General features: G+C 41.7%; 1 protein-coding gene across 1 annotated transcript in view; it reads right to left on the minus strand.

Moving 5' to 3' along the window:
* ICA1 (islet cell autoantigen 1) overlaps positions 1–12,573 on the minus strand; it is a gene marked incomplete at both ends in the record, with an annotated part of 138,095 nt that overhangs the window by 16,868 nt on the left and 108,654 nt on the right. The window contains 2 exons of the mRNA XM_080701787.1: positions 7,195–7,236; positions 10,831–10,883. Of these exons, the coding sequence (XP_080557913.1) occupies positions 7,195–7,236; positions 10,831–10,883 (95 nt within the window). The remainder of the gene's footprint in view (positions 1–7,194; positions 7,237–10,830; positions 10,884–12,573) is intronic.

The raw sequence follows: 12,573 nt of genomic DNA on the forward strand, positions 1-12,573 counted from the left end.
GGGAAGAGAGAGCTTTACAAGAGCCTTGAAGTAATGGGTGTGACTTCTGCAGTCACTGTATCCAGCCGGCTGCTGAGTGAAGCCCCAGGAAGGCTTCACCATGGCACAGTAGATGTGCACCCACAGGGAAGCCCATCACCATCATCAGCAACAACAAATAATAAACTTGGAGCCTTCCCCAAATAACTACAGACTGTAAAAGCTCTTACTGTTGCTTTTCCTATTACATTTTGTGCTATGGTGTTTCACATGAACTTCAGTGGGTTCTACTAACTTAGCATCTCTTCCCTCTTCTTTAGATTTCCTTTTTGGGAAACACCTTCTTCATGTGTTCCTGGTGCGATGCCTTTTAGAGACTTATCTCCCACCAAAGCTGACCAGAATCATCTGAGGACAGGCGACTGAGGCCACAGTGACTGGCCCAGGACACTGGGGAGGCTGCTCTCAAGTTGGTATATGGAAACTGGATGGAAGAGGGTTGGCCTGTTTTGCTCTGGGATTCCAGGAATCAAAGCTGCTTGTCTGAGATTTCTAGTGATAGTAAAGCTAATATAGAGAGGGAATGAATATAAGAGTTGGGAAAAAAATAAGTGTGTGTGTGTGTGTGTGTGTGTGTGTGTGTGTGTGTGTTACTCATGATTGAACCCAGAGATATTTTATCTCTGAGCTACAACCCCGGCCCTATTTTATCTTTATTTTGAAACAGGGTCTCACTAGGTGCCTGAGAGTTTTGCCAATTGCTGAAGCTGTCATCCAATCTTTGCTACTCCTGTCTGAGCCTCTGAAGTACTAGAATTACAGGCATGAGCCACCAAGCCCAGCTTGGAAAGAGAATTCTGACAATGCTGTCTCAGCTCCTGGATCCAATCTTATTTGAAGTCAATCAATTGCGATGTGTCCCCAGTCACATGGACTAATAAATTATTTCTTAAAAAGTTCTAATCCTAGGTTGATATTTCAGGAAGGGGTTCTTTCCTTGCAACCAAAAGATTCCTGATTCATACTGTATCCCAACAAACTCAAATATGTGAGTTATCCAAGTGAGAAAAGGACCTGTGGTCAAGATGATACCCTGTCTAGAGTTCATTTCAGATGTAGATTTTGCCTCTTTGGAGGTCTACCACTGAACATGGCCCATTATTTTAAACCATGGTTATTTAATAGTTAAAGCAGGCTGCATGGTGAATGTTTTCTTTTTTAAGAGACCTTATTACTTAGCTAAAAGCAATGAAACTGACACTGACTTGAACCATAAAACATGGAAACCTCCCAATTATTGCACTGATAATTAAGAGGTCTGAAATTGCTACACATACTTGTAAGAAAAACTTAATTACGAGTGGAAAAGGACAGGCTTAAGTCTGCACCCGGACAAGTCAAGACTTGACAGAACACTAGTCAGTAGGCTCTTGGGCGTCCTATCACGCTATCATTTTCTTTGAAAATCATTCAACTCAACCGAAAGGAAATGAAGACACACACCAGGGTGAGATACGCTTCTCCTGGAGGGAAGCCCTGGGAAGAGCCACACATCTGGAGTCAGGGCTCCGCCCACAGAGACAGAAAGATTGCTACGGGGTTGAGTGCCTCATCCTACTCTTGTCTTAAAGGAGGAGCAAATATTGTGGGTGCCAGCCCCAAGGATGCTTCTCTGAGCTGCCTTGGCTCCCTGCAGGCTCCCCAGTCAGTCTCCACACTCCCTTTCCTATCAGATAGCCCAGCCACACGTTACTAGACAAACAGAAGCTGGCAGACAGAACACCCTTACACACCTCCTCTCGGTCTCCAACTTTATGACCCTTCCTTCAGCTGTCCCTCTTCCTTTCTGAGCTTAGCCCTCTCTGTGCCCTCCATCCTCCTGGAAGCTCCCTCTGCTCCCACCATTACTCATCTCCTGTCCTTTAGCCTTTCACCCTTCTAAGCTTCTCCTCTGGCCCCAGGAGCTGAGAGCATGCACATCCCAATAACAGTCAATCTTCACTGGATAGCATGCCCCCTCCCCTTTCAAGTTGTTGTTCTTATTTCTTCTTTCCATAGCCACAAATTCTACTTTGGCCTTACTTTTTTTTTTTTTTTTTTCAGCTGCCTGCAATTAAATTCCCGTTCCCATGCTATGCCAAAGTGGCTCTCTGGAAGGCTGCCGGTGAGATCCTGAGAGCCAACGTCAACTCCCTTTCCTCAGGCCTCAGCCTCCACAGTGCTGAGGCTGGCCTGGAAGTGCTGTCATCTCCTGGGAGTCCCCAGGAGGTGGCTCTCTGGGACGATCTGTCTCCTTGAGGATACCTTCTCTGCTGCCTCTGCTTATTCTGCTTACTCTAAACTATTATACTTCCCTTTCCTACTATTTCTATCAAAGATCTAATCTATTCTCATGGTTCTAACCTTACCTTGGAAGATCCCCAAGACTCTACCTGTGACCCCAATTTCTTCCCTCAACTCTAATGACTAACTCCTATCTGGGGCCCGTCACAGTTGTCCAGTGGAGAGATTGCGGGCACGCCATGAGGCAGCCTTCTACTGTGGACCTTTGCTCAGTGTGGCTGTAAGATTACTCCGGCACTCAAAATTCTCCAATGGCTCCTCCTGACTACAGAGCAGCAAAGGGACACTACTTTGACATCTTTAATGGTCCAGCTCTAACATGGCCCTTATAGCCACTTCTTAATGCAATCTTGGAAAGCTACAGTTCAGCCAATGTCTTCTCTCATGGCCACTGTTCAAATGTGCTTTTTTGCATTCCTGTCTGGGAACCTCCTGTTTTCTCCCAACAAAAAGATCTATTTTCTCCCAACATAACCCCCCCCCCCCCGATTTATTTCCCTTTTGCAACCAATAGGGATCTTTGAGACCATCTCTTTTAACTCATTTTATAGATGAGGAAAAAGACATCCAGATCGAATAATCTGGCAAAGGTCATATAATTTATTAATTACAGATAATCTGGCTGGGGCCTCTGACTCACAGGCCAAGGTGTTTTCTCACAGTGACACTATGCTTTTACTTCACACCTATTTAGGATCTCATATCTGGACTAATAGAGCCACGTGTGTGAGTGTTCAGGATTTCCAGGGTCACAGGATAACCTGGCTGCCTGGCACCAAGCAGGCACCACAGTGGAATGGCTGGGATGGCAGAGCCACTTGGTGTGCAAAAATAAATACCCCACGCCCAGAAAACATTCCCCAGGAGAACCAGTCCTGAACCAGTGAGCTCTGGCTTGTAAAGACTCAAATAGAGAAAGCTCTCCAATTCTGACAGAGTGTGGGAAACCGGCAACAGCTCCTTCGGGTGGTATTTTTGAAATCATACTGAGTTTCATGACCTCAGCATGAATTAGGGACACACAAGATGGAAACATAACTACACAGACCGAAAATGAGAACACAGGAAAACAAACAGATAAATGTCACTTCGTTTACCTTCATCTGTGTGTGAAACAGGAAGACTCCCTGCTCTGGGTTTCTCCCTGGCCCCTCCACGACACGATGACTAACTGTCAAGGCCACACGCCAGCAGTGCAGATGAAAACCCCAAACACCAACACTCCCTCACGTCGCCCAAAAGGGAGTAGGGGGAAGATGGGTAGGAAACCACCTTACAAAAATGTCTAACCAGAAAAGTATTCTTCATTTTACAAGGTGTGGGTAACAGAATTTACTTGTTTAGAATTCAAGAATGCTGCTTCTAAAAACCCCCTTCTGGTTAAAAACAAACAAACAAACAAACAAACAAAGATAGATTATAATATGTACAAATGGGCGAAGTGAGGGAACCACTTCTCCTACCAACTCTGAAAAAGAAAAAAAGCAATCTAATACTAATAGTGCTAGACCTGAGCAGGCACCAAACAAATATGTGTCAATGATCTCTAAGTCTGTTCCTCCATTTTTAGTATTAGACTTTAGCAACCAAACAGTATTACTGAAAAACATGAAACCTGGGACTGGGGTGAATCTTTATAGAATCTGTGTAGGGATATATTCATATAGAACAATACAGACTAAATGGTGATTCAGTAAGAACAGTATATCACTTTAAAATATATTGTTACTGAGCTGGGGATACAGCTCAGTGGTAGAGCACTTGTCTCTTATGCACAAGGCCCTGGGTTCAATTCCCAATACTGCAACACCACTCGAACACTGTACACACACACACACAATTATTTCATGAAAGAATCCAAGCCAGAAGAACATCCCAGAATACTTGGGGAAGCAGGAAGGAGGAAAAGCTATGAGACCAGACAATGAGCTTAAGACTTGCTATACTGCATGGGAGGAAACAATCAGATTCCTAGCATGAATGCATGAATGAGAGCAGGTGACAGTTCTCAGTGACTCCGGAGAAGCTGCCCATGGAGAGAGAAACAAGCCTGATGGTTACAGGCTGAAGGTTCTCATCTTGGCTTCTGGTAGCTACTGGGGAGCTGTCCTGGTGATATGTGGCCAGAGTTCAGACTCACTCTGAATTACTCAGGGAGTAAAAAGGAAGAAAGTAACAGAAGATAGATATGTCAGTATAATATCGGCAATTAAACTTTCTTTTTTCATTGGCTCAGGCAGTTGTGTCCTGGAGAGGGATCTCTTGGGCAAGGTCAACTGATGAGATTTAGGTGAATTCTGTTTATCCCAGGGCTTTTTGTTCAGTTACATGCTAGTTATTGCTCTTGGCCCAACTTTGAGGAACACAAAGCCTTCTACATGTTGTAACTCATGAATTGAGGTCAGAGTGGCACATATGGTCATAACACAATTTCAGGGCCACCTTCATGTCATTGGAGTCACTAGATTTCTTTTCAATTTAAATATTTTTGTAAGCTATGGTCAAATATTGGGTTTTCATTACATTATCATTTAGTAGGAGAAAGCAAACTGCATTATGACACTGACTCAGAGTGACTGTTTGGGTGATGGCTCTTTGAGAATTGTTTCTGTGGTCATAAGTGGTCTGCTTTTTGATAACACTGTACCCTCAGCTTAGCCAGAGGATCAGAATTACCACTGGATGTGAACTGGCCCCTGAGCAGCAGGGTGCTAGTGCTTACAGTCCCTAAGGCCAATAAAACCAGCCATGCCTAGATTAATCTCTTTTTATTTCTCATTGATTGAATGTATTATATATAGAAATATATATATATATATATATATACATATATGTAATGAGGATATAGACATATTTGCTATATGTAAATACAGAAACACTTGGAGGATACACTGGGGGATGGAAGAAGCAGAATGGGGGTGGGTGGGAAGCATAAATAGGAACAAAAGTTTTTATAATATTTTTATTATTATTTTGTTTTTTGTCCCAATATGAATATATTACCTACTCAGAAGTTAATTTAAAAATTAAATAGGATGATGACAAGATTTTGGGGTTAGGAGGACTATCAATCTAACTGTTATAATAAGCTATAGCGTATGTATGACTGTAAATATACTTGTTAAGTATTAAGACTTGTTGAAACTGAGTAGTGAGTACCTAGGGCTTGCTATACACTATCCTTTTTATATCACTTTAGTAAGATTAAAATATATTCCCCCTGTAAAAATAATTTGTAAAAGGCAACTTTATTCTACCAAAACAGTCCATTCTTTAGCTGAGGGGGAAAGTTGTTACAAAATGGAGGCCACATTCAGTTACATTAATTAATTAGCAATTAATTAGAAATTAATGAGCAAGCAGTAATCTGCAGTTACTGCTTGCTCATTAATTTCAATACCTGGAATGATTTTAATATTTACAAAAGGCCAGTCACTTTGATACAATATGCATAGACATTCATGAAATACCACATGGTATGCTGCCTGCAGTAAGACATTAATAAGGAAGGCAGGTTTCTGATCTCAAGTTGATATTTCTAAGCTTTGGAAACTTAATGCCAGAGCTGTGGTGACTCTGCTTCTTTCTTTTTTATTCTTTTTTTTTTTTTTTAGAAAAACCCAAAAACCTTTAATCAATATCCTCTGTTTTCCAGAGAATTTCTTTCTCTCATCCTCTGGGAATTAAATCCACATTAACCATACTAATTTGAGTTGTCCATCCTGGTTAACTGAGGCCCATAGAATGACTCTGGCCAATTTCTGTCCTGGAAGAAACCTGTGTGACCATGACTAGGGCCGACTGTGTGCCAGTTGCTGGGGCAGGGGCTGCTCTGGTGTTTGACTCAGCATCTTAGAAGTGTTCTGAGAGCTTGGTGGAGCCCCAAGAGGAGACCCTTGGCAGGATGGAGAACAAAGGCTACGATCAAGATGAATGTACTCAGTTTCTTGGGATCACTTCACACTCTATACAGTCTCATCTGAATCCATAGTTTTGGATTACCTTCTGAGGGTTTATTTAGTAAGGGGTTTTTAGGTCTGGTGAACTTGGGTATGGGACTTGGCCCAGAAAATTCTCCCCAGCCATTTAACTAAGTTTCAGTGGAAATGCAACATAGTAAAGCAATGGGAGAGTCCTAGTTCTACCCTCTTAAGAGCATCCTTGTGTCAGAGACCAAATGAAACATCCTTTATGAACCTGATCTCTACGCCTGACAGTTACTCAGCAAGGTGGTTGCTATTCATTCCACTTTACAAATAAGAACAAAGGGTTAGATAGTTTAATTATAAAGCCATTATTATTAATTCTTCTTCTTATTATTATTTATGGCACTGAGGATTAAACCCAGGAGCATTCTACTTTCAAGCTGCACCCCCAGCCCTCCTTTATTATTTTTTGTTTTGAAACAGGATCTTGCTAAGTTGTTGAAAGTCTCACTAAGTTGCTGAGGCTGATCCTGAGCCAGTGATCTTTCTGTCTCAGTCTCTCAAGTACTGGGATTACAGATGTACACAATTAATCACACCTAGGTAAGTAAATTATTTAAAGTTATATACGCCATTTATAGTAGAATCAGTATTCGGATCCATATCTGTCTCATGAAGACAATTTCTTTTTCATGACAGCATGTAACCTTTGGCATAACTTTTAATTTTAGTAGTTTGAACATTATGAAATTAAATATAGTAACATTGACAGATCTACACATACTAATATGTGCTTGGGCATATTTAAGGTAATTTATAAGGACTGTCACTTTAAAAAAGTGCTTAGGAGTGCAAAGCTATTAAAAAGATAAAAATTGCATATTCTTGCATGCAAAAAAGAACTAAGAAGTTAAACTGTAACCCCAAAGAAATTCATAAATCTTACCACCTTCCTCAGGTTTCATTTCTAATAGTTCATCCATAGGTCCTTTAGAGGAAGGAAAATATAAAAGAAAAAAGTCTGAGTTAATTTTCTTTTTTTAGGAGCTTAAGGCAAATTGTTGAGTAGTTTTCCTTAATCTAGATTACCTGAATATGTATTGTATGTAGAGCTTTTGTCTAAGGCAGATAAAATACTTTTTCCATCTTCACCTGTAATATAACATATGCAGCTCGTTATCACCAACTCAGCCTGGTGCACATGTCCCTGTAGTATTGCAGGATAAGGTAAATGCACAGTTTCAGTAAGAAATTGCATACACTAGCTCACTCATGCAGAAGCAGGGTCCTCAGATTAGGTTTTATTCTAGCTGTTGCTTATCAATGCATGCAGATCTAGTTCTGAATCTCTGACTGGTTGGTAGAGAGCAGAGGAAATTACGTGACATAGGCCTAAAAATTCTCCTTCCATGGAGAAATGTATGACTTACATAATTGACTACTACTTGATGTTGCTAATGAACTTCAGCCATATGGACCTGGCCAAAGTAAAAAGGCAGATTACTAAGTGAAATAAGCCCATTTGAAAAGGCTGCCTGCTGTCTGAGTTCCACCGCATGACATTCTGGAGAAGGCAAAACTGTAGAGACAGTAAAAGGATCTGTGGCTGCCAAGTGTTTAGGGGAAGGTGGGACAAATAGGTGGAGCACAGAGAACTTCTAGGGCAGTGAAAATATTTTGTATGATACTGTAATGGTAGACAAATGTCATTTCATATTTTAATATCTCTTAATATAGCATAAAACATGCAAGAGTGAATCTGTACAGACTATGGACTTTTAGTGAAAATGGTGTTTCAGTGAAGGTTTACTTATTATAACAAATACATATCCTGGTGTAGAATGTTGACAGGAGAGGCTATGCTTATATGGTAGGAGAGGTTATATGGGAAATCTCTGCATTTTGTGCCCAATTTTTCTGTGAACCCAAAACTTCTCTAATCAGTAGGTTATGAGTGTGCAATAGAAAATTCTTAAAACAGGTTGTTTACATGGTGACAAAATAAAAGGCAGATGCCACTTCATTATAATGGATTCCATTCTAGGTATATATAAAGGAAGGTCACAGACATTTACAGTCTCAAAATATTAAGCAAATACCACATGCAATTGTACTTACAGGGAAAGAATAAATTTGCATTTCTCTTGCATACTACAGATTATGAGTATATAATGTATATAGTTATTAATTTGCATACAAATTTCATAAAATGGAGTTTAACTTTTCCCACCGAACTAAATTTATTCTGTTCAATGACCTTGATTCCCACAACATTAATGATTCATGCTGTAGGTCCACCAAGGGATACTGAGGCTGGAAAGCTCAGATCAATATAGCAGAGATCAATACAGAGATCTCTGGCCAGCAAGATCAGGCCCAGCCTCTTCACTGCTTTTTCCTTCTTTCACGGCCTAGAATATGTTTCTTTTGACCTTTGCTTGGTCCTTCCTGGATTATAGCCTTTGCCCAGGCTGTTTATTTTGCTTTAAAAGTCTTGCAATAACACTTGGCTTTAGCTTATCCCCTGAACCCCTCAAATAGGCACGGCACCTCTATCACATGTGCCCAAAGCCCTGCACTTTTCTCCCATATCTCTTAGCAAAGCTGAAATTGCCCAATTGTGTGATTATCGGGCAATTATCTGCTTCTCCTTGTGACTATAAATTCCAGTCCAGAGGGGTCAATGTGCCTGGTGTATGCTGTCTGCCACCAGCCCAGTGCCATGCCTGCCAGAGGTAGCTCTCAGTAAACAGCAGCTGTGAAGAAATCCGTGAGTATTGAAGGTGCCTGCTCATGAGCTGGAGACAGGAAGCTAAGCACTGGAGCAAGACAGTGAGCTGCTGTTGTTTTTCTGGACCCCTTTTCCCTGACTCCATTGAAAGGCGAATGAAGGAGTGAAGTGGGGGAAGAAAAATGCAGGTGAAACAAGTGGTTAGAAAAGTAAGGAAGGAAGAGAAAGAGAAGGTATGTTTGTGAATGTACATGATGTCAGTCACTAAGCCAAACATGAGTAGGAGGGAGGGGGAGGAAATGGGGTGGGAATTGGGTAAGGGCTAATTGAGTGATGTGTGCATGCATTTCTATATTTTTATTTGGAAAAAGGGTCTCTTAAGCCAGCGCGGCTGGCTTCGAACCTGCGCGATCCTCCCTTCTCCGCCTCCCAAGCACGGGGATTACAAGCGTACGCCACCACGCCCGGCAGTAGTCATACATCTTAATGTGGTACAAGATGGTAGAGAAATGCAGGCACACATCAGCCGGGCGTGGTGGCGCACGCTTGTAATCCCTGCGCTTGGGAGGCGGAGACAGGATGATCGCGCAGGTTCGAAGCCAGCCGTGCTGGCTTAAGAGACCATGTTTCCAAATAAAAAAAGCATAAAAATAGGTCTGGGAGTGTAGCCCAGAGGTAGAAGGGCTTCTAGGAACCCCAGTACCACCACCAAAAAAAAAAAAAGAGATGTATGACTGCAATGCACCAATAAAAGGGGGAAAAAGGAAGAGAAAGAGATGGTAAAGGAAAAGAATGGAATCAGAGGAAAGTTCTAGGATCTGTGTTGTCACAGGCCATGGCACACATGAGGTGGGGTAGAGATAAGGACATCCCCAGGAGGGGCCAGCTGGACAGCTGGGTGGGTGATTTTGGTATTCTTTATAACACTTGGAAAACATTCCCCTGTATCTCTGAGGATTTTGAGTCCAGATGGGAGCCTCAGTATCACAGCACATTTGTTCTACTACGGTTTCCCACACCTTTTACCCCTTCATGAGGTACAGAGTCAGTGCAAAACCTGACAGTAGTGCAGGGGGCAGAAATGGCTAGAAGCTTTTCACTGTGCACTGTATCATTCCCCAAGGCTCTCACCCCTTTTCCTAACATATCACATATAGCTGACCTGTGAGACCTGGTGCCACCTGGTACAGGAAACCTGAGGAATCACCAGGCAGAGCTGACTCTAAGCTCTCCTCATCTGTCCTTAGCAATGACAGACACCCACCCACAAATCACCAAAGACCAAACCTTCCTGATGTAATACCATGGTACTAAGGATTAAACCAGGGGGAATTCCACCTCTGCGCTATACCCTAACCATTTTTAGTTTAAAATAAGGTTTTGCTAAGTTGTCAAGGCTGGCCTTGAACCTGACACCCTTCTGTTTCAGATTCCCAAATACTGGGATTACAGGCGTATGTCACCGCTCCCCACTGGAACACTGTGATCTTACTAAAATCATCTCCACTGTCCATGTGGTTGTTAGAGCTAATAAAGGCAGTAGCAGAAATCTTGTCATCTGTTGTGAACAGAAATAGCTTTCTGCCAGGTCCCACTTGTGGCTGTTGCTGAAGTGACCCAAGATGCTACTTTCTGGTTTAAACTGTATAGCAATTCTCAGAAATTCCATAGGGCTGACATGCTGGTATTTGAACATTTAAAACTGAATCTATAGGAAACAAATTAGTATGGTCTTTTCCCAACTGGAAAAGAAGGAAGGACTAGAAGGAGCTTTCCAAGAAAGAAAACGTGTTGGCTGTTGAGCGTTAAGTAGTATTTCAGAAGCAAATCTAAATGAAAATTAAAACTTACTCTTAAAACTGGAGGATTCCTTGTGTTGGTTTTCATCCTCTAAGGAAATTAATCTTAAAATAAATAAAAATAGAGGTCATTTGTTAATTTCTACCAATATTATATTTATGATACAGTAAAAATTTCAGGATAATATCTATTCATTGCGAGGTGGGGGGAGTCCACATACAAGTAATTTACATGCTATACATTTTCTGAAGAAAAAAGTTTGCTGGCTTTCTTTCCCACTTGTAGCAAGTTAATATCTGATTTTTGTTTTGTAAGTATTTAGATGGGCAGTTAGGGGTAATAAAGACAGATATATACAATTATCACTTAAAGAATGTAGTAAAAAGCCTGGCATGGTGGTGAGTACTTATAATTCCAGTACTTGGGAGGCTGAAACAAGAGGATCATAGGTTTGCCACCAGCCTTAGCTACTTAGCGAGGCCCTCTGCAGCTCGGTGAGGCTCTGTTTCAAAATAAAGAATAAAATATAGGGCTGGAGGTGTAGCTCAGAGGTAGAATGGCCCTATAGCTGAACAGTGGATTGTTTGGACTCCCGGTGTTAGGGAAGAGAACCCCCAAGGATGGAGGCTGGAGGCAGGAGCGCCCTATTGTGCAGGCAGACAGGCCCTGCTCTTTCCTTGTCTTCACAGACAGACACACCACCACCTGAGACTCGCTTGGTGTCTCTGAACATGCCTCCTACCATGGTGGTTCAACTTTACCTCCTATTTTGGAACAAAATTCTTGTTAAAAGTTTAGTCATTTTATTTTATTTATTTATTTATTTTTGGTGGTACTGGGGGTGGAACCCAGAGCCTTTCTACCTCTGGGCTATACTCCCAGACCTATTTTATATTTTGTTTGGAAAAAGGGTCTCACTAAGTTGCTGAGAGCCTCACTCAGTAGCTGAGGCTGGCTTCGAACCCGTGTGATTCTCCTGTCTCATCCTCTCAAGCGCGGGGATGACAAGGGTGCGCCACCACACCCAGCTTAGCCATTTTAAATAGTGACTGGTTTATACTTTTTGAGTATTTAAAAATGAAGTACTAAAATATTTGGGAAATCTAAAATTTATTAAAACAAATAAAAAATGACCCAAGATAATAGTCTTCTGAGAATTGGCCAGTGCTTTATTTTGACTGCATTCACTTATCTGGTACAATGGAGGTGCTGGGATCCACTGTGGGCTCTTCCTGTCCCTGTTAGGGGATCATGGGCAGCCCCTTAGCCTCTCTGAGTCTTGCTTCTATCCTTCACACAATAGGAAAATGCCTACAGTGGCTACTTTGAAGGATAGCCTGAGAATAAGTAATGTAAATATAGCCCCTAGCATGTGCCTAGCGTGTAAAGGTACTCTTTTGATGGTAGCTAGCATTATTATCATAAAGGTAATAATATACCAAAAAGGGGTTAAACAGGTTTCTCCTAGAAAGCCAATTGTACTAGATCCAGCTCACATTCTACTGCCTGTTCAATAATGACAACTTGTCTTTGTTTTGCACTTGAGAAAATTTTTAGTGTGTGTGTGTGTGTGTGTGTGTGTGTGTGTGTGTGTGTGTAACTGGGGATTGAACCCAGAGACAGTCTACCTCTGAGCTACATCCTCAGCTCTATTTTTTATTCTTTATTTTGAAATAGGGTCTCACTAAGTTGTGGAGGGCCTTACTAAGTAGCTGAGGCTGGCCACTAACCTGCTAGTATTTGTTTAAAAATTATAAAGGGCCGGGCGTGGTGGCATACACTTGTAATCCTGGC

Source organism: Muscardinus avellanarius, assembly GCF_963383645.1.
Source record: "Muscardinus avellanarius genome assembly, chromosome: 9".
NCBI classification, from domain to species: Eukaryota; Metazoa; Chordata; class Mammalia; order Rodentia; family Gliridae; genus Muscardinus; species Muscardinus avellanarius.